A 23,258-nucleotide genomic window follows, 5' to 3' on the forward strand; every position below is an offset into this window, starting at 1 on the left:
AAACATAAGTTAAAAACAGGTAAAATACTATCTGCCCAGCAGTTAAATAAGTTGAAATTGAGTGAAAAAAATTACTTACTGCTGCTTAGAGTATACAGATAGTGAGAATATAAATTGGTTATAAGCTTTTAATAAAACAGTTTGGGATGCAACAATGAATATAAGTATGTTCATGTATAACTGAAAAATTGTGTTTTACACTGGAAATTGACACATTGTAAACTGACTATAACTCAATAAAATAAAATTAAAAAAAACAGTTTGGGAATATGTATCTGAAACCTCAAAGATATTTTCCTTGATTCCAGTGTTTAAAATTAACCCTAAGGATATAGATCATAAATGACTTCAAAGATCGTCATTTTTTTGTTGTTAAAATCTTAAAGCCCAATCTTTCAACAATGAAGGGATAAACAGTGATGTATCTAAATATTGTACATTAATTAAAAATAATTTTTCAAAAAATATGATCTGTAGACCACCTGGAACCATGTGACCATAATTATAGTGAACAGATCTTTGACAAAAGAGCAAAGGCAATACAGTGGAGCAAAGACAGTCTCTTCAACAAATAGTACTGGAAAAACTGGAAATCCACTTAAAAAGTGAATTTAGACACAGACCTTACATTTGTCACGTAAGTTAACTCAGTGGATCAGAGAACTAAATGTAAAATACAAAACTATAAAACTTCTGGAAGATAGTCTGGGTGACCTGGGGTATGGTGATACTTTTTTAGATGCAACACCAGACACGACCCATGAAAGAAAAAAAAATGATAAAATGGCCTTCATTAAAATAAAAAAAACTGCTTTGCAAAAGACAACATCAAGAGAATTAGAAGACAAGCCACAAACTGGGAGAAACGCAAAAGACACATCTGGAAAGGGACTGCTATCCAAATATAAAAGAACTCTTAAAACTCAACAATAAGGAAACAAATAACCTGGTTTTTAAATGGGCCAAAACCCTTCACAGACAACATCACCAAAAATGATTCGCAGTTGGCAAATAAGCCTATGAAAATCTACCCCACATCACATTATCAGAGAAATGCAAATAACACTGAGATACCACGACACGCCTATTAGAATGGCCAAAATCTGGAACACTGACAACACGAAATGCTGGCAAGGATATGGAATAGCAGGAATGCATCATTCCTGCTGGTGGAAATGCAAAATGGTACATCCATTTTGGAAGGCAGTTTGGTGGTTTTTAACAACACCAAACATACACTTAACCATGTGACCCAGCAATCACGCTTCTTGGTATTTACCCAAAGGAGCTGAAAATTTATGTCCACACAAAAACCTACACATGGGTGTGTGTAGCAGCTTTATTCATAATTGCTACAGCTTGGAAGCAACCAAATGACCTCTAGTGGGTGAGTGGATAAATAAACGGTAGTACATCCAGACAATGGAATATTATTCAGCGCTAAAAGGAAACGAACTGTCAAGCCATGAAAAGACATGGACGAAACATAAGTGCATATTACAAAGGGAAAGAAGCTGATCTGAAAAGGCTACATATTGTATAACTCCAATTATGTGACACTCTGGAAAAGGCAAAACTATGGAGACAGTAAAAAGACCAGTGGTTTCTGGGGTGGGGTGGGAGAGAGATGAGGAGGCAGAGCACAGAGGATTTTTAGGGCATTGAAATTACTCAGAATTATATTTTAATAATGGATATACATCCTTCTACTTTTGTCTAAGCCCATAGAGTGTATAAAACCAAGAGTAAAACCTAAGATAACTATGGACTTTGGGTGATGGTGATGTGTTCATATAGGCTCATATTTGGTTTAAAAAAAAAAAAAGCACCATTCTGGTGAGTGATACTGATGATGGGGGAGGTTATGCAAGTACAGGGGCAGGAGGACATACGGGAAATCCCTGTACCTTCCTCTCAATATTGTTATAAACCTAAAACTGCTCTAAAAAAATCTTTAAAAGAAAACCTACTTAAAAGTCATTAAAGATAGAATTCCCCACTTCTTGTTCCAGAATACTTGGAAATTGGGTTACTATGAGAGACAGGGTTTTGCAAAACAATAGTGGAGCTCTCGCTTGATGCACTCAACATGAACCTCATCTTTGTCCCTTTTCACTCCTATAGGAAACAGGCAACTGGAAAGTGCCAGCCAGGGCCCAGATGTCATCAGGAGAGGAGGCAGCAAAGGATGAGAAGGAGACGCATTATCAAAAGAGGTCACATTCAGGCAAAGGCAGGGCCCATAGAGATCATGGGTAAGAACAGGCATTGCAGAGGGTTCTTATAAAATCCCATGATAAAACATGGAAGAAACCTGCTGGTTTCCTGAAAGGCCTCATTTACATGTTTCCAATCTGTTCATCGTAGAGGTGGTGGATATTAAAGGTCACAACAAGAAAGATTTTAAGCATAAATACCACAAGGACTCCACTTCATACTTTTCTTAGAGGAAACAAAGTAGCCTCTAGAAGGATCTGTGTGCATAAAATACATAAGCAAATGAAAATAGGTGTTAAAAGTGTCTGCACATAATTTTCTATGATAGAAGTTTTGCTGGAGGAGCATCTATTCCCGCAGGCAGATTTCATCTGAGATGCTTCGTATAAGGCTATTCATGGTAATTTGAGTGTTATATCATTTTTTCTGAAGATTTGACTCTATGTTATTGTTAATTATCTATAGCAAATGAGCATGCCCAGTCCAGGGTCCACAGGAATGGTTGGAGAATGATTTTAGGAACAGTAAAAAGTTGCACATACTATTGAAGCCAGCTAGTTCCTTTCTGCTGTCTATTTCCATCTGTTTTCCCCTTAAAATTTCGACATCCTCTTTTTTAAAACATTGTCCTCACTGTGTCTCCTACCCATTAGGAGTATGTGGCTTGCAGTTTATCAAGTCAGTGCTCTTGTCTTCAAGGACCAGAAAACCCTGACTCTAACTGGCTTAGATGATAATGGAATTTATTTAACATTATAGGATGTTTGAGTTTGAGCAAACTCTGGGCACCGTACAGCTGTTCGCCTTGATGACGTGATCAAGGACCCGGGTTCTTTTCATCTCTTCCCTCTCATCCTCTGTGGGTTGACTTTGCCTGGGGGCTGGTTCCCTCCATGGTTGATCAACAGTTGTAACGGTTTCAGGTATATTATCTACACATGTGATCCTATCTACGGGAAAAAGTGGGACCATCTCCTTCCTTTTTTAAAAAACAGCGTTATTAAGATACAACTCACAAACCATATAATTCTTTCATTTAAAGCTTATAATCTGGTGGGTTTTAGTATATTCACAGAATTGTGTGACCATCACCACAAACAATTTTTAGAAAATATCTTCCTCCAAAAGAAACCTCATACCCATCAGCAGTCATTTCCTATTTCTCCCCAACCATCCCCAACCCCCGCCTAAGGCAACCTCTAATCCACTTTCTATTTCTTTGCCATCTGGATGTTTCATATAAATGGAATCATACAATGTGTGCTCTTTCGCAGACTGGCTCATTTCACCTAGCATAGTATTTTTACGGTCCATCACCATAGCTTTCTTGAATGCCCCCTCTTAAGGGAGAACGAAAACTTTCCTGAGGTCTCTCAGCAGGCTCCCCACTAAGACTCTTTGGTCTAAATTGAGTTACATGAGCAATTCCTAATCTAAGCCCTAGCAATGGAAGAGGAATTGGTACGAGTACCGTAAGCTGCTATTAACCACCTCTCAGCAACAGGAATGGGGTTATCCAGTCACCTGCAAAGTTGTCACAGGCAGGCAGGGACTGTGAAAGTGAGGGGTGGATACCTGAACAAAATTTGGTTCCTTTTAGGAAAGAATGGGGATAATGGGTGATGGATCAAGAAAGAAAGTGGAAAGTTTACACCACCCATAGTACAATGTAATAATTACACGTGGAGCCAAGAATCAATGATGAAAGAGGCTATACTTACCTTGGGTTTATTTACTCTCTTGTTTTTTCCTTCCTGGCTTTTTGTTCTGCATCTGTAAGTTTCAGACTCTAGGACACCACGGAGGTTCTATTACTGTAGGTTCCCCACTGCCCCTGTCTCAGGCTGCTCCATATACCATCCCTGCAATGGATTTTACCACCAGGCTTAGCTAAGCTGACCGAGTGGCAAAGGCAGGGGGAAGTAACTGAGCGGTGAGAGCCACACGGCACCGTCTGTCCAGGTAATCATCAGACAGAATTTAGCATGCCACCTTTGCTGTTCTAGCTTTCTGTGGTTGATGTATGTAACTGGGAAGGAGTTTGCAAGTATGAGAATACTATACATATGCATGAATATCTGTATATGTTTATGTTGTCAGTGAATAAAAAATTAAAAGGTGGGGCCCCCTTAAACCTTGGTTCTCTCTGCCTTGGTTCAGTCTTACATTCTCTCTCACTCTTCCACAGCTGGGAGGGGTCTGACTGGGGGCCGAAGTACTCCTTTTTGAGCCATCATGGCACTTGTCTTCTGGTTTCCTTGTACCCTGCTTCTAGACAGAGATCATTTCCCTTCAACACTCTTAAAGACTGATTTTGAGCCAAGAGAAAGTCCCTTTGGGATTGGTTCTGGACCAATGGGAAGTTACTGGGTTTTAGGACAATCTGTCATATTGGGAAAACCCTACAGATATGGAGAAGTAAGTAAGACTCTCTCAGTATAAGGGGCTGTTAGATATTAGTCAGCACTTTCCTTCCATGCCCTTGGGGGAACATGATTTCATTTTATAGGTAACTGAGTTCAGATTTCCAGTGTAGCATATTTCTTTCTTTTTTTTTAAATTGAAGTATAATTGATTTACAACGTGTTAGTTTCTGGTGTACAGCATAGTGATTCAGTTATACACGTCTATGTTCTTTTTCATATTCTTTTTCATTATAGGTTGTTACAAGATATTGAATGTAGTTCCCTGTGCTCTACAGTAGGACCTTGTTGTTTATCTATTTTATATGTAGTAATTTGTATCTGTTAATCCCAAACTCCTAATTCATCCTTCTCCCCACTTCCCCTTTAGTAAACATAAGTTTGTTTTCTATGTCTGTGAGTCTATTTCTGTTTTGTAAATAAGTTTATTTGTATTATTTTTTTAGGTTCCACATATAAGTGATATCATATGATATTTGTCTTTCTCTAACTTACTTCATGTTGTATGATAATCTCTAGGTCCATCCATATTGCTGCAAATAACATTATTTCATTCTTTTTTATGGCTGAGTAATGTTCCATTGTATTTAATACCACATCTTCTTTATCCAGTCATCTGTCAATGGACATTTAGGTTGCTTCCATGTTTTGGCTATTGTAAATAGTGCTGCTATGAACATTGGGGTGTATGTATCTTTTCAAATTAGAGTTTCTCTGGATATATGCTCAGGAGTGGGATTAATGGATCATACAGTAACTCTATTTTTAGTTTTTTAAGGAATCCCCATACTGTTTTCCCAATGTGTAGCATATTTCAGTATGTAGCAAGCACCATGTGTGGCAGTGTGTTAAGTGTGAAAGAGACACAGATCCCTGTCCTTGACAGGGCAGAATGTCCTTCTTCAAAGATCCCAGGCAAGAGTTGGAGAGCAAGGAGAATTCCACGTGGCTGCTAGGAATTAATTTCCTGCTCGTTGGGAGCCTCACTCATTTGTTAGCAATACTGAACAAAGAACATGGGAAAGGGAGAGCATAAGCCATGCCCTTGTCTCCGGCTGTGCACATCAGGGTATCTCTTTGACCATGTGTAATCTCAGTGTGCCACTGAGCCTCAGGACTGTGCCCAAGGGGCTGCTCCAGGCTGGAGTCACCTTCTCTGGAATTAGAGATGCTCATCATGGACCAACAGAGGAAGCTTTCCAAGACTCTCCTGGATTAGGAGAGGACCAGGCTCCAGTCCTGGGCTAGCAGAAGGGATTGCAACTGCTTAAGCCACAGGGTCAGATCTCTGCGGGGCTGCAGGAAACCATGCAAGACTGGCTAGAAGTTGAGCCTGATTGTTTTGGGATCTGTGTACACCCTAGTAAAATAGAGTTTGGAAGACAGTAGAGTCAGTGTAGGTCTCCCAAAACCCCAACCTGTCAGCTACCTACAGGGGTGCATACAGAGGTTCTGCCATTACCTCTGATATTCCTATTTGACCTATAAAAATACATGATTAATGGCTGAAGTGAGTGGTGCAGACTGAAAACATGTTGTTGGGGGGAGGGTATAGCTCAGTGGTAGATTGCATGCTTAGCATGCACGAGGTCCTGGGTTCAATCCCCAGTGCCTCCATTAAAAATAAATAAATAAGTAAACCTAACCACCCCCCCCACCAGGAAAAAAACAACAACAAAAAGGTAGAAGGAAAACATCATGTTGTTCAAGAAAGGAGTAGATCAACAAGGGTGTAGTTATCAGGAAGGCTTCAGAAAGGATGCGATTTGGACAGGCAGAGAGAAGGAATAGGGCCACTGCAGGTTTGCACTGGGGATGAGTGAGGGATTACACAGATGGCCCTATGCAAACAAAATGGCAGACAGAAAAATAATTTAGTTTTCATATTGATTCACTGAAAGTATTGAAATATCAACATGTCCCAGGCTGGATTTTCCAGGAGGCATATTCTAAGACAGGGTGTATTCATTTCCTATTGTTGCTGTAACAAATCACCACAAACTTAGTTAGTACCTTAAAGCAACACACACTTATTATCTTACAGTTCTGAAGGCTGGAAGCCTAGAATAGGTCTGTAGGGTTGTGTGCTTTCTGGCTCTAGAGGAGAATTTATCTTCTTACTTTTTCCAGATTCTGGAGATTGCCTACATTCCTTGGCTTGTGTTCCCTTCCATCTTCACAGTAGAGCAGCATCTCTCTCTGATCTCCAGGCTCCTTCTTAGAAGAACCCTTGTGATTACATTGGGTCCACCTGGATAATCCAGGCTACTCTTCCTATCTCAAGATCCTTAACTTAAACACATCTGCCAAGTATTCGTAGGTTCTGGGGGTGTACATGGACATCTTTGGGTGGGTAGTCATTATTTTGTCTAGCACACAGTGTTTCATGTTCAGAATCAACATCTGCAAAAAAGGAGAGGAGAAAGCAGGATCCAGCAGAGGGGGAAGCTGAGCTGTGATGCAACCTGACAGCCTCAGCTGATTCTGGGGGGACCTCTGGGGCTAGAATAACTGGTCAGAGGTGTCTTATTTTGGAAGTAAGTGACAAAGCTTTTGTATTTCCCCTAGATCAGTCATTGGATGTGGGCCACCTCCAGAAGGGTGTGACACTGGTCAAGATGGCTCACTGCATGGAGGCTGTCTGCTCATAGAGATCCCAGCAGCTAGGACCACAGGTCTTTCCTTGAAGGTGGGTGCAGGTGGCACATCTGCATGTCCACCACTCAGTCCTGGTCATGATGCCTGCAAAGAGCCTTTGAGAAATTTCCACGCTTTAATGTCATTTGTGACCTTACCAGTGACATGTTTAAGATGTGACTTCCACTCTCTTCCCCCACAGGGTAGGGGTGGGGTGGGTGGGGCTTAACTTCTGTAAAACATTGATAGTCTTTAACTGATTGATTTATAACTGTCCCTCTAGAAAGCATAGAAAGGGGCGATCATTGTCTTAACCAAAGTGGCCCAGTTTCCAGCCCAGAAATATTAATGGTATGAATTATATAACTTTAAAAATAAATGAGATGTTTTAATAAAGCTTTAAAATGTCAGTAAATACATGTGTCATGTAATGGATAGTTAATTCCTCAGAGATGAGTGTACAACTCACTCCTCTTTTGATGTAGATCTTTTCCCATTTGCAGGTGACCTATCTGAGCCTTGTAACCTGTTGCTTCTGTTTATACAAACATGCAATATAAGGAGGGAACAAAAAAGTTCTCTTTCAGAGACATATCATGCCCCCACCATTGCTACACTCCCCTCTTTGGCAAATGTCATCCTGAGGCTTTATTTTTGGGAGATGTCTTATTTTCTCTAGTCTGATAATCCAGATAGAAACCTGGGAGATGTTTCCAGATTTCTCTGCTGGGAACACAACAGGCTGACACCAGCGTCTCCATTCACTGCCACCCTGGCCACAATGAATTAAAGCCTTCATATTAAAGAAATAAAGTAAAGAAACTAACAAACATTCCCAGATGGCCCCGTGAACGCTCCTCAGTTAGTCCTGAGTGAGGCCGGCTGTGAGTCGCATGACCCTCCGCGTGCCCTTGCTCCCCCTCCCTGGAGGGGCTGCCTCCCCCCCTAGGCTGCTTTTTCTCCCTGGTGGTAGAGGCCTCCCACCCTTCTTCACAGGCGCTCTGGGCATCTGCCTTGTGATGCCTGATCTTTTCAACGGTGCACGGCTCCAACTCAAATAAAACCAGAGGTTTCCCTTTTCCCATTGCTCAGCTCCATCCCGATGCTACCCTCCGGTGAGACTCACTCACACCCTCGGCCCAGAGCTTTGGGAAAGTCATTCGCTGTGAGTTTTAAACAGAGTAACTAACACCTCCTCCCAGCCCTGGTTCTCCTTCTCGCCTTCAGGTTCCAGATTAACTGCCCCTCACTCAGAGAGGCCTAATGAGACTGCCTAATTAAAACAGTTCTCCCCCACTCCACTCCGGTTTTATCACCTGTTCCGTTTTCTTCGAGGTACTTAGCACTATCTAAAACTGCCCTTTTCATTTAGTTATTTCCCGATGTAGTGCCAGCGCCTAAAACAGCGTTTGCCTGGTAGGCTTTCGGTAAAATATTGTTGAGCGGCAGAGGGATGGAGGATAAGGATGAGCGGAGGAATAATGAAAGCTCAAAAAAGGAAGGCACGCCCCCGCGGCGGCCCCTGCAGACCGCACCCTCCTTGCGCGCCAGGAACCCGCGGCGGAACCCGAGAGCGGCGGCAGCGGTTTCCCTTCAACGGACCCGGGACTCTTAAGAGAGCACACAGGAAAGGCCGGGCTGCGAGCGGGACCTGCCGTGGTGAGTGCGGCGGGGTCGGAATGGGGCCCGGGGCGCCGGGTGCGGGCCCGGCCGGGAGTGGAGGGCCTCGGGGCGGGGGGCGCAGCCGGGGGAACCAGGTCTTGGGGGCCGCCGTCGGGACCCGGGTGCCAGCGGAGGGTGGGAGCAGGGCGTGGGAGCAGGGCCCGGCGGAGCGGCGCGGGGAGGACTCCGTGCGGATGGCGGGGTGCCTGTCGTCACTGCGGGAGCCAGCTGTCCTGGTTCTGGTTCTGGTTCCAGAGCTGTCACTAACTTGTGTGACCCTTACTCTTCTTTTGTGGTGGTGGTGGGAAATTCAGCTTACTCATTTGCAAAATAGGGCGAATGGTTTCTGATCGATTGATGGGTTGGTCCATTCATTCCAGGTGCTTTCCTGGTATCCGTTTGCTAGGGATGCATGAACAGAACCAAAGCCTAGTGAGAAAATCCCCACCTTACGGTGAAGAGGGTCGAATAAAATCAGAATTTGGGAGTTCTTGGGGGGAAACACATGCATTTCAGATGAGAAATGTTTATTTGAACATATAAAATTTAATTTCTTACTGAGGCTGGGGAATAAGAATTCTGTTGGGTACTTAGAAGGCATATACGTAGGTAGCTAATATATTGCATATTGTGTTGACGACTTAAATACAGAAAAATTTACAAAGTGCATTAACACGCCTTAGCTGTGAACTTAACAGCCAAATAAGTTAATCAGAGCAGGTGGCGCACCTTCATTTTGCTAATGAGGAAAGTGCATTCACAACACTATCAGATGTGAGCTTTACAGCCAAATGAGTTAGTCAGAACAGGTGTATCCTCTAATGGGAAAAGAGAGACAGGTTAAATGACTTAACCTCACTCACTGCCAGTAAGCGACAAAACTGGGACTAGAATCTAGGCCTCAAGACCCTTGGCCCAGTGCTGTTTCCATTACACTAGGTTGTGTGTGCGTTTCCATGTTAGTTTTATAATACACGAACCCATTCATTTGTGACGAAAGGAATTCCAATCGATCGTGGATGACCTTAAAACAGACTGTGATTGACTCTTACATTGTTCTCTAACTTCTTTCCTTGCCTTGGGTGTTTTATCTGCACTCCAAGTTGACCTCCTTCACACTAATGAGTCTCAAATCTACATCTTCTATCAAGACAATTTTCCCTGGCTTCAGACTGCTAAGTCCAGACATCCACTGGTCGTTTCCACTTGGATGCCCCACAAGGTGTCTCAGACTTCATATCTCCTACACCACACACAACACCTTTCTTCACAAACCTACACTCCAAATCTAATGATTGAGATCATTATTCAGTAAGTTGCCCAAGTCCAAACCTGGCTTGGTTCCTCTTCTCTCACCTTCTACAATCAAGTTGCTGCCAAATTCTATTTTCTAACGATCTCCCAAATCCATCCTCTATCTGTGTTGCTCCTTCCTTCATTTATGTGCCTAGAGATTATGGTAGTAACTTCCTACTGGCTCTCTATAGCTTAAGCACAGCCTCTTCCAACCCATTTTCCATTCTGCTACAAAGTAATCTTTTCTACAGTTCAGATGTGATCCTATCACTCACTTGCTTAAATCCGTTCAAGGGTTTTCATCATATTCAACGTAACATCCAAAGTCTTTAGCGTGGATTCAAGGTCCTTCCTGATCTTTCCCGGACCTCCCCCACCATCTCCTCCCTTTTAACCACTGTTTGTCCAAGTGTGGTGCTGACCTCCACTGGAAGCATGAGAGTACTCGTTAAAGATGAAAATGACAACCCAATTAGAACAACTCAGAATCTCAGGCGTAATGCCCAAGAATCTGCATTGCAAACAAGTTCTCTGCATTTTAACCAGTTTTACACTAGAGTTTGAGAGGCCTTGTTCTGGATACTCTTCCATATTTACTTGACTCTTTGTACCTGACTACCCACCTGTGTTTCCCTGAACATAGCTTGCTATCTCTTAGGCCTTTATGCCCTTCAGTCTCTTCAGCTTTTCATTGGGAAACTCCTCCTCTTTTAAGACCCAGTATAAATGTCATGCCTTCTGGGACAACTTCCCCCACCATGGACCACCGTGTCATCTCCAGTCTACATTAGGTCATTCTTGTGGCTTCTCACAGAGCCATGACTTACCCCTCAACAATCTTCCCACTGTATTGCAATCGTAAATTGTGTCATTGTATTGTAACTGTGGGTTTAACTGTTGTGAGCACTTGAGAATAGAGACTTGTGCTTCTCTGCCTAGCACCTAGCTCAGAGCCTAGCATGTAGGTGTTTATTAAAGAACTGTTGAATGAACAAGTGCTTTAGTGCCAGATGGAGAGGCGTCTGATTATCACATGTGCCTTTGGGTTCCTCTGTGTGCCATCCTGGACTGTGACCCTGATTCACAAGAAGGTAGGCTCCCTGGCACTGGCTTCATTGTTGCTGGTGATAAGGATGTTTCTCGCCCTTAGAGGAATTTTAACCAATGATGATTTTAAAGAAAAAATTATGTAGCGACACTTGTTAAAGAATGCTAAGGCCGACTGTATTCATGGGTGGGGAGAGGCATCTGGGTGGACATAGTGACCACTATAGGTGGTCTTAAAGTCGGGGAAGGCAATTGGAACTCTGATTCCAACGGAGGACAAGAGGGGTTTTGTAGTCAAGGAGCAGGGTGGGCGTCAGGGGATGGAAAATTTCGGAGAGGAAATATCAGGGGTGAGGGGGATTCTTGTTAGGCTAACTCAGAATTCTTGCTGAAGACAGACCAGAGTGATAAGATACCCAGGGTGGTCAGATACCAAGGGCGGGGGATTTTCACCAAACTAACCTAGCAGGATTCTTGCTCAGACTGGATTCTACAAGGACCGAGGGGGAAGCCCAAGGTTGGGCCTAGTCCAGCAGAGCCCAGAGGAGCCTGATGAAACTTAGGTCAGGAAGACAGTCTTTGTGGTTAAAGGGAGTAATAAAAGAACGAGAATCTTCAGTGAGAGCAACTTCTTTGTTTTTCTTGGTCTGTTTACTTCATATATACATAGTTATAAAAATTTTCTGTTGTATGTATCTGTGTAGAAAATACATTTATTTTGAAAATGTAGAAAAATACATTGCAAATCATAAATGTCACCCATTATCCATAATCAGGAGGGAACTACTTAAAATTTTTTGTTATTTCTGTTGGTTTTTTTTTTTTTTTTGATTTATATTCTTGGCTTTTTAAACCTTGCTCATTTTGCTTAACAGTATATTTTTAGTTTTCCCACATCAGCAAAAATTCTTAGTGAAAAAAAAATTTAATGTACGGAATGGGGTAAGTTTTCTTTGACCCTCTTAAGGTCTCTAGCTGGGTCTGGAAATTAAACGCACAAAGACCAATGAGCAGGAGGAAAGCATACAAGTTTATTTAATATAAGTTTTTCGTGACACGGGAAACTTCATAAAACAAGGAAGCTCCAAGGAAACAGACCTGAGTATTTTATGCTGGGTTTGATGAAGAGTGGATGGTGGTGCAGGAGTGTGTTAGAGTAAAGAATGGGAGGTAATTGTAGGAAACGAGGAATTTAGTGAGGCCTGTGTATTACGATTTTTCCCTTTGTCTTTGGAGATGGGTTGATCTTTCCCTCTGCGTATAGGGCAGGCCCCTCTCACAAGAGGCTTTTGATGTGTTTCAGGGAAGAAGGGCGAGGTGGGGAGGTGGACAGAGTGACCTTCCTGCGTCTGCTGTTTTCCCAAACTCCTTCAGCTTAAAATAGTCACTATGCTGAGGTGCTGTGTTTTGGGGTAGCATGTCCTGAACTGCATTACAGTCAACAGTCACTTATTGAATGGCTATTATGTGCCAGATCTTATTTTAGACACAGGGATACACCAATGACCAGAACAAAGTCCTTTTCCTCATGGAATTTACATTCCAGTGGGATAAGTTAATAAACAAATTAGCACCTAAGGATCATCAAATGGTAAAATAAATTCTATGAAGAAAAAAAAAAACAGTATCAGTATATATGGTCACTTTTGTTTTTGAGTAAAGTTATGCTTACTTACCTTCCTTATAGGAGTGTGTGAATGTCCATCTCATTTTATTTGGTCATCTGTGAATGTGATCATTAAAAAGTTTTGTTGATTTTATAGGTGAAGGGTGATAGTTCTTTGTAATTTGCATGTCTTTGGTTACTCAGGAAGTTGAACATTTTTACAGAGCTACGTGCATCTCCTCTATTTACATTGAAGTATAGTTGACTCACCATGTTGTGCTAGTTTCTGGTGTTCAGCATAGTGATTCAGTTATGCATATATATATATACTTTTCCATATTCTTTTCCATTATAAGTTATTACAAAAAATTGAATGTAGTTCCTGTGCGATACCGTAGGACCTTGTTGTTTATTTTATGTATAGTAGTTTGTATCTACTAAGGCATTCCCTCTTCGTTGAGTTTTCTGTGAATATTCTCTTCTATTGAGGGCCTCATGTTTTCTTCTGTTTTGAATAATCCCTTTATATTACTAATTGGATTACTGATTTGATGATATATATTTTATGTATAACGGATAAGCAGATGCTCAGACAGTGGTATTGTGACTGTAAGGAGAAAGGAAAGATAGGTAGTTTAGAATTCCCTTTCTCTTTTCCTCCTCGTCCCCCTTCCTTCTAATACGATGAAGATAAATGATGAGAGAAGAGAAAGTGTAGTTTAGGTGGAAAGAAGTGAAGAAAAAAAAGGTCGGTGGGCAAGTGGGAAGATGAAGATGATGTAACCGGAGGGAGAGGTGGGGAGAGGCCGGAGAAGTGGTAATAAAGAAAAGGAGTGAGGAAGAAAAACATGGAGAGGAGGAAAGACGATAAGACAGAGTCATAGGGACTCTCTCCACGATTCCCTTGAATAATTATATTTTTCTTTGCTTTTTCTGCCTCTGCTAGCCTAGCAAATCCCTAAGAGAAGATGACTGTGTTCTTTAAAACACTTCGAAATCACTGGAAGAAAACTACAGCTGGGCTCTGCCTGCTGACCTGGGGAGGCCACTGGCTCTATGGAAAACACTGGTAAATACCTGACAGCCCCCACCGCACCCCGCCGTCCCTTCCACAACGAAGCAGTCCAGAGGGGCCTAGGGTTAAAATCTTATTGAGCTGTGCTTGTGTCTGTAGAACATTGTGGTGTACTAGGAAAGTAAACGTTGAAACCTCAAAGACAAAGGCTTCCTCTTGTAACCAGTTCGGGACGACTGGAATTGTACAGAGCTATTAACACTCACAGTGGACACAGATTCCAGCAGTGAGATCAGAACAGGAAGAAACTGAGATCCGCCTAGAAAGAGACAAGTGACCCCCCAAGTTAATAGTAGAGGGGTGGGAATTCCCATGTCTCCAGGGGATTTTAGTGCTTCCATTTCTCACTATAGTCTCCTGGCCTCTAACAGTGCCCATTGCTGGACACTGAGTCTGCTGCCTGCGGCCCCTGTGGCTGTCCTCACTCACTAGCCTCGGTTCATTTAAATGAGACACAGGCTTTCAGACCTTTTGTTTGGATAAGGAATTCCAGGGTGTTGTGGGTTTTATTAGCTTTCAGGTCTAGGGGGAGAAGAAAGTGCCCGAGCTCCTCTTCTGGTTTAACGTGGTAATAAGATTTAAATAAACAGTTTTTGTATAAAAATTAAATGAATTATTAAGAGAGCCGATCAAATTGCAGTCTTCTGGGGATTCAGGGCTGCATCTTAAATATATAGTAACATTCTCTGAAATCCAGGTGTCTTCAGTGACTGCTTTGTTAAACAGAAAATAGAACAGGCTGTATAATGGAAGTCTCCCCGTTGGGAAGGAGATTCTCACGGGTACTTCTGTGAAACGCTCTCCGTTCACCACCGTCAGAGATGATGGATGGTGAGCAAGGGGTCTAGCTTATGCTGCTGAGAGGAAGATGGAACAGTCCCCTCTTTTCTGAGTATTGTCAAGACTAAGCACTTGAATTCCGTTAGCTAGCATATAAAGAATAGATCTAAGAATCTTAAAATTTTAATACATAAAAAAGAGAAGGGCAGAGGAAATGTTTTAACAAATTGTGTGTGGAGCATATAAGGTTTGTCTCTTCTTCCCCTTTCTAACTCCACTTGAGCCCTCAAGGCTCCTTATACTTCCTGCCAAGGTGGGAACTAAGATTTCCTTTGCAGGAGCACACGGTCCAGGCCACAGCTAGCTCAGTGTGGGAGAACCTCCCACCCACTGAGGATTATTGCTCTTGCTACTGCTAGGTAAAGATTTGAGGAAATAACTGAGTCCCCTGTTCAGGATATCTTTAAGGTACCATAATAATTTCTTGCCAGTATAGTCTTGAGACTTTAAAAAAGGCCCATTCAGTCTCCAGCATCTTGGAGGCCTCATTCTCAGTTGGATCTGAAACAGGTTGAAGGAGAAGTGCAGTAGGAGCCTGGAGGCATCATTTGGGTGTGTCTCTGCCCTTGACATTCAAGGTTACTGCTCAGAATGCAGCCCGCATTGTCCTGCCTGGCTTTCTTTTCTCAAACTTCTCTCCTGCATGCTCTAGTGCTATTTAGCCTCTCCCCTCTCCTTTTCTTAAAATTATGGTCAAAAACACTAACAGAAAATTTACCGCCTTAACCATTTTTAAGCGTAGTGTTACGTGCATTTATATCGTTGCGCAGCAGAGCTCTAGAACTTTTGATCTTGCAAAACTGAAACTCTGTACCCTATGAACACAACTCCTGGTTTCCTCCTCCTTCCAGCCCCTGGCAACCACCATTCGACTTTCGGTTTCTCTAAGTTTGACTACTTTAGCTACTTCATTTGAGTGGACTCATGCAGGTTTTGTCTTTTGTGATTGGCTTAGCATGGTGCCTTTAAGGTTCATTGATGTTGTAGCAAATGTCAGAATTTCCTTCTTTATTATGGCTAAATCATATTCCATTGTATGTATATATCAAATTTTCCTTATCCATTTATCTGTTGGTGGATATTTGTGTTGTGTTGACAAAAATTCAATTAACTATCAAGTTAAGAAAAAAGGGAATTTTATTCGAACCAAATCGAGGATTATAATCCAGGAAGCAGATTCTCAGAAAGCTCTAAAGCTCTTAGAACTGTTCCGCCTGTATGTGTATATAGTCATACACATTTTGAGACAAAGGATCGTGTATCAAAATGACATACTGACATTTTACATAAAGTTCGCCAAGGGTACGTAGTCCAGGTGAGCACGTACAAAGTGAGCAGCAAGTCACCGTGACCCCCTACAGAGCTGGGGAAAAACACGATGCTTTTAAGAACTTACATTGCTAGCATCAGAAGAAAGACAAAAAACGATCTTTCTGGTTGAGCAGGCATCTGTCCTCCGGTTAATATGTAATGTGGATGCACATTAGGGAAGGAGGCTCATGCAAACGCAGAGAACTTTTTGTTTAATTTGTTTAATTGTGCTGCCTGTACAATGCAGTCGGCCGGCAGAATGTTCTTTCTAAAAGAGAACTCTGATGATGTCACTCTCCTACTGACAACCTGTAAATGCCTCTCAGTGCCTAGAGGAAGAAGACCCGATCCTTAGCCTGGTTTAAGAGTCCCTTCGTGATCCTGTCCTGTCTTCCTCTCCAGCCTGCTTCTGATTCCTTTTCACCTTCCCTCCATAAGCCCTGAATTCTACCCTTATGTTCCAGAAGTATCTAGAAAAAGACCTGTTGCCTGTTGTCCCTCTGTCTCCCTTTGCTTGTGTTCTTCCCTCCCTCGGAACCCTTCTGCTCTTCTTCACCTGGGCAGCAGCTCAAAAAATGTGTCACAAAGCAATAGTAAGCAATCGTGGCATTTTTAGAGTAAGAGGAAAGAAAAACAACATGTATTTAATAATTACTCCATACCTAGTGCTAGGCTAGTCATTTCCCTGTACATATATGGTCTCATTTAATCCTCAAAATAGACCTGTGAGAGAGGTAATGTGATTTCCATACATAGGTAAGGAAATTGAGGCTCAGAGAAATAGTAACTTATCTATGGTCATATGGCTGCTTATTGGTGAAACTGGGATTTGGACCCAGGTTAATGATCCTCTAAATCCCATGTGCTTTCTTTGCTGCCGACGACTTTGAAGAGCAATGCTCACTTCAGTATATAAGTTCTGTTGCATTTATTAAATGACACTACCCTTTAAATGCCTTTCATAAGGCTTTATTAGAGTGGTCCTGTTATGTTCCCATTTCATTTTTAACTGCTCAGATGGAATAAAGCTCTTTTATTAAATAGGCAGAACACATTTATTAGCATTTAGTAGAAACTAGTGGTGAAAAACTGAACACACGGCCCAGGGACAAAGGCCCTTATTTCGGAACCTCCTGGGGGCTCTTGGTCATTCCTTCGTGTTCTCAGTGCTTCTCGTGGGCCTTTGCTCACATTCTCGTCTGACTCCCCTCCTCCCGTTCTCTCTTCTGCTCTCCTTTCCCTTTCACTTGGCCTTTCACTTTTCCTCCTTTTTTTTTTTTTTAGCTTCCTTACCTGTTTGCCATATATAAATGAGTACGTTTATTTTTCCTGCATTCTATGAAAATTTTCAAACATACAGCAAACTTGAAAGAATTTTACAGCAAACACCTTCCTACCTACTACTTGGATTCTAGGTTTTACTCTGTTGCTTCATCATGTATCTATCTACCTGTCCATCCTTCTGTCAGTCTTCCTTTTTGATGCATTTCAAAGTAATTTGTCGCTATCAGTATACTGCCACCTAAATACCTGAACATGCATATCAGTAATTAGAGTTCAAGATTTGTTTATAGTGTTTTTTCCTTTACTGTGAAATTTACATACTACAAAATATACAAATCTTAAGTGTATGTTCTCCGAGTCTTGTCAGATGCAGGCACCTGTGTAACCCAGACTCCTAGCAAGACAGAGCACGCTGCCATCCCTCATGTTTCCCTCATGTCCCTTCACTGTCAATCCCTGTCCCCTACACCTTGTGGCAACCATTGTTCTGATTTTTTTCCCCACTGTAGATTCATTTTTTTCACTTCTAAAATTTATATGAATGGAATCATATAGTATAAACTGTATTCTTTTTTGTAAGGCTCCTTTCTCTTAGCATAATGGCTTTGGGATTTGTCCACATTGTTGTATTTATCTGTAGTCCATTTCTTTTTATTGCTAAATAGTATTCTAGAAGATACCCATACAATAATTATTATTATTTTATACTTACAGAATTTTGGATTCCTTGTTCTTGATTTCCAAGACCAGTGAACATAATATTTTACATTTCTCATTTTAAAAAGCAAGGAAATTGTTGTATTACATGTATTTGACTTTTTCTTTCCTTTGAAAGGAAAATAGTGTCTCTTGGTATAGCATTCACATGCCAGTAATAGTAATTGGCTGTATTTCGGTGTTGATTTTAAGATTTTAATAACTACTATGGTTTAGTAGAGTAAATTATAGTTTACTTTTAAGGGAAAAGGTGGATTTTTTTGGCATCAGATTTGGAAAAAATGCATATGTTAATTTATTCTATCTGCCCCATTTTTTGTTGTGGCCTTTAATTTGTCTTTTGACACAGATATTATTTATTTGCAGGCATTATTCCATTGTTACGGTGTTTATAAGTTTTCTTCTCCATTGGGAATTCCTCTCCTGTTTTCCTCTCCCTACCCCTCAGTTTCAAGGAAAAGAACTTGTGATGTCTTTCTTTGCATAATTTCCCCCACAGCAGGTTTCAGTAGTTGACAGGAGCAGCAGGGACTGCTCTCAGGACTCGGGAAGAGCAACTGAAGAGAAGGAAATGACCCTCTACTGAAAGTAAAGAGAATTTAAGTATTGCTCATTCCTCTTCAACTGCTCTTCCCAAGCTTTCTGGGTTCCCTGGGGGAGATCGTGTTCCACGTTGTTCAGTCCATCATGACAGCAGTTACCTGCCATGGTCCCTCTCTCATTCCGAGCCCTTTCAGTAGCAAAGGGCCTGCTAACAGAAAGTACCATAAGAAAGGAGGCAGACAGAACTACCACTTCTAACGGTGTGACCTTGGGCTCTCAAAGCCTTAGGTTCATCTGTAAAGTGGGGATAATAACAGTACCTTGTTAGATCAATGAGGGATCAAGTTCAAGGCTATAAAGCTCTCAGCATAGTGCCTGGCTGATAGCAGGGTTCAATACGTGCTAGTAATTGAATAAATTTGGTGTGATACATACTTAGTACTTCAGGAGCTAAAACGAATTACTGCTGGTAACTGGGCAATGAGTGGTTGGAGAGAGACAGCCAGTGGGGAAGGAAGACAAGGACCTGCCAGATGGTGTGTTGAGATCTCAGCCTTTTATTTATTTCACCTTCCACGTGGAACAGGACAGCTTGGAAAAGTGTAGTTTTAAGAGTGACAGAACATAACCATCAAAGAGGCAGGGTATGAGTTGTTAAAAGCCGCAAGCCATGCCTGAACCTTTGCCCATCTAATTGGAGCTCAGATTGTTCCTTTCATCTTTGGGGACCTGTCCTTTCTTGTCCTGACCCTGGTCCCTCTCCCTGGGATTTGGGCTGGTGAGTCCTGCCACAGTTTCTCAGCGCACCCTCATGGTCCAGCGGTTATCAGTGGCTTAGTGCTGGCCCCTGGTTCTCAGCTTAGGCCTTGGGCTCTGTGCTTTGGGCACCAATTCTCCTGCCCGCCTTGGCCTGTGACCCAGGTCTCCCTTCTGTTTATTTCGTAGAGCTTCTAGCCTCTCAGCCATAACCTGGTACTTTCGTGGAGGTTTTTATCCCACAAACACTATGCACCCCTCAACATGAAACTTGCAAAGCAAAAGTGACACTATAGCAGTGGTCCTGGGCCATGTGTCCCTAGGTTTTTATTAATACTAGAGTTTTTTCCCTTTGAGCATAGGAACATTTCATCTTGATACTATATATTCGTTTTGATTACTATACTCTAAGCATTGGTGGGAGCCCAGCTTTCAAGTTCTGTGGTCAAAACAATTGCTTAGAAGTAAAAATGAATGGTTATGAGTTGGCCCGAGGGCTGTGTTCAGTGTTATGCAGTTTTATTGAGAACTTAGTAGGAATAATGTTGGTCATCAGACACTTAATCAGTGCTTGCCAGGTGTCAGACACAGTTCTAAGCACTTTACAGTTATTTTATTTTCCTAACAACTGTTATGAGATGGTTATGCCTCTCATAATAGTGTGAGGTTAATAGCCGAATATAAAAGAAACTGAGGAACAGAAAGATTAAGTGATTTGCGCAAGGTCACACAGTAAGTGTCAGAGCCACAATTCAAAACCAGGTCTTCCTCTCAACCTCTAAGAATGGCTCCCGTGTCTTAGGTAGCACGAGAGAGAGAGGACGAACTACAAACTGAGCTTGTCTTACGCCTTAAGCCCCACGTGGCAAGATGGGTGTTAGAATGTTGTGTTTCACATCTGGGCTTCCTTCCGAGTCCTTTGGGTCTGGGTTTGAGCCTTGCCTTTGTCCTTGCCGATGTGACTTTGGGCGAGTTCTTCAGGTGTGCTCAACTTGACTTTTCTTCCTGCTCACAATATCTCACTTAAATGAGAAGATCACAGTTCTGGCACGTTAAAAAGAGCAGCTGCTTTTATATGGATGAATAAGGTACTCCGAGCTCTGTCCTGTCTGAGTGGTACAAAGTAAATGTTAGGCGTGCCTGAGGGAAGAAAGGATTACTTAAAATTTTTTTGTTATGGAAATTTTAAATATATAAAATTCGGATAGTATAATGAATCCCTATGTATCGTCTCTCAGCTTCAACAAATACCAGCATTTGACTGATCACATTTCATCTCTCCTCTGCTTTTTTTTTCACCTGGAATATTTTAAAGCAAATCCCAGGTATATCTCATGTCGTTTTACTTGTAAATACTTTAGTACCTTATGTCTAATAATTAAAGAATTTAAAAAAATCATAATGCCTTTAACTTGAACCTTACAAAACTAAAAATCTTTTGTGTCGTCTAATATTCAGTCTGTGTTTACATTTTGCCTATTGACCCCAAATTCTGTTTTATGGTTTTGCTTAAGTCAATATCGAAATGAGTTTCACACGTTGCATTTGATGTTTATCTCTTAAACCTCATAAATTCTAGTCCCCTCTTCCTTTTATAGTATTTGTTTTAGAAACCAGGCACATCTACATTTGCCCTGTAGAATTTTTCATACTCTAGATTTGGTGGTTCAGTGCTGTGCAGAGCCCTCTCGGAGCCTGAGGCAAAAATAAAAATCAGTAATACTGATTCAGTCTTTAAAACTCTGATATTGTGTTCATCATGGATCTTTTGCATTCATTTTGATTTTTTAAACATATTGTCTTAAAATATTTATCTCCAGCCCTGTGTTTTTTGGCACTCCCTTAAGTTTTGCACCGAGGCCAGTGGGGCCTGACTCCGGTCATTCTCGTCCCGGCCACGTGTTGTTTAACTTGGTCCTCTGTCTCACCTGTGTCCTGTAAACTGGTGACTAGGTCTGGCTTCTAGAGCTTTGTGAGTCAAAGTGTGAGCTGTGCTCCCGCAGCACAGATCACTCCTGGGAGCTTACCACAAATGCAGAATCCTAGGCCCCAACCTAGATGCACTGAGTCCGAATCTGCATTTTACCCAGATCTCCAGGGGATGTGTGTACATTAACCTTTGAGGAGCACTGCTCTGAGGGACATCATTTGAATCACATTTTTTTTTTTACTGTGGATTTCTTACTGTATCACATTGGGAAGTATGTGGTGTCTGTCCTGTTTGGGGGGATGTTAAGATTGATCAGTGGGTTCAGATGTGGTGAGCCTGATCCATGCATTAGAAAATGGAGAATGATTGCTTCTGAGAGTTCACTAGAGCAGCGCGGCTAAAAGGAGGGTGACTAGATGGATTTGAATGTCAACTTACACTCATCAGCTCTGTGACCCTGGATAAGATCTCTGTCTATAAACGGGATCGTGGTGTACCCATCTCTTTGGGTTGTCGTGCAGATTTTTAGGGCCTGGCACAAAGAAAGCTCTCCATCAGAGACAGTGCTGCCCTTGCTCCTTTCCTTCCCCATTGGAGAAAGCATCAGAACAAAGATGTCTTTTGAGTTGGGCCTGCGGAGTGAGTGGGACGGTGTTCTAGGGGATATTAGTGACTTGAGCAGAAAATGGACGTGCACAGTGTATTTTTGGTGAGTGGCAAAGAATGTGACTTCACTGTAGAGTTGCATTTTTTCAGTAGAATGGGGGGAAGCCAGAGTATGGAAGGCTTTGACTTAAGCAGTTGGTAGTATATGGTGAGCAGTGAGGTCTCGGTGAAGCTGTTCAAGGAGAGGAGGATGTCGTGAATGTGGTGGCATTTAGGAAGTTTAGTCCGGCTCCCTGTGTAAGAGGCGTCGGATGAAGAAAAACGTGGAGGTTGGGAGGGTGCTTCGGTAGTTTACATAGAAGGTAGGAAAGGCTGGGATCTGAGTGGGGGTATGAGGGGTGGAAACACAAATGGGTGGGTATGAAGCTGTGGGAGTGAGTCATGCCTGAGCACGGCCGCTCTGGCAGGCAGACCTCTGTTTGGTTTGGGCTTTGCTGCTCACTGGCCGTGTCAAGTTACTTAATTGACTTAACCTCTGAACCTCAGTTTCCTAATTGTTGTAATGGTGACAGTGAAATCGGTTGAGCAGGATAGTTGTAAGGATTAAATGAGATGGTGCATGTCAGGGGCCTGGTACTGTGTCCAGTACCTGCTAGCTGTAATTATAACTAGATGACTGGGTGTTTGGTTGAAGGAGAGGAAGGTAGGAGAAATCATTTTCAGCTTCAAGTCTAGGATAACTGGTGATGCAGAAAGAGGAAAGTGGCCAGGGAGAATTGGTTTAAGGAGGACATATTATATTCCCTTTTAGATGTGTTGAAGCAGTTTGAGACCCTGACAGCACGTCCAGGGGGAAATGTGTTAGATATCAGGAGTAAATTATGCAGGAGCCACACTTGACCAGACCTGTGCTATTTCTTTTGGTAGAGCTTATGGCTCCCCAGTAATGTGTTCAGCTTTATTTCTCAGTGTCTCTGGGGTTTCTGACGAAGCAGATGTTTTACTTGGATATCCGTTCACATTAGCGTCTGGCTTTGCAGTCAGTGGTCCAGGGCCCGACTGGTTCAGCAGTGGCAGAACCCTTCCCCCTCATGGCCTTTCCTCATTCCAGATTTTGTTGCAATTTGAAGCAAGCAGTTTGTTTTGCTTTTTAGCCATTTCAAGGTTCCTTTCTCTCTCTCTCTGAGCACAAGCTGATGCTGAAGTTTGGGGTATTAATAGCTGCTATTTAAAGAAGCTCATTTATGGGCAATTAAGTAACATGCCTGTCTCCCCAGCTTTGAGAGGGAATAGGAGAACCTTTTTTTT

General features: G+C 42.1%; 1 protein-coding gene across 1 annotated transcript in view; it reads left to right on the top strand.

Annotated features, from left to right (window-relative positions):
• AGK (acylglycerol kinase) overlaps window positions 1-23,258 on the top strand; it is a 95,480-nt gene that overhangs the window by 14,261 nt on the left and 57,961 nt on the right. Inside the window, 3 exon segments of the mRNA XM_014559861.2 lie at window positions 7,209-7,329; window positions 8,698-8,936; window positions 13,835-13,957. Of these exon segments, the coding sequence (XP_014415347.2) occupies window positions 13,857-13,957 (101 nt within the window). The 5' untranslated portion in view covers window positions 7,209-7,329; window positions 8,698-8,936; window positions 13,835-13,856.

The sequence above is a fragment of the Camelus ferus genome, chromosome 7 (genome assembly GCF_009834535.1).
Source record: "Camelus ferus isolate YT-003-E chromosome 7, BCGSAC_Cfer_1.0, whole genome shotgun sequence".
NCBI lineage: Eukaryota > Metazoa > Chordata > Mammalia > Artiodactyla > Camelidae > Camelus > Camelus ferus.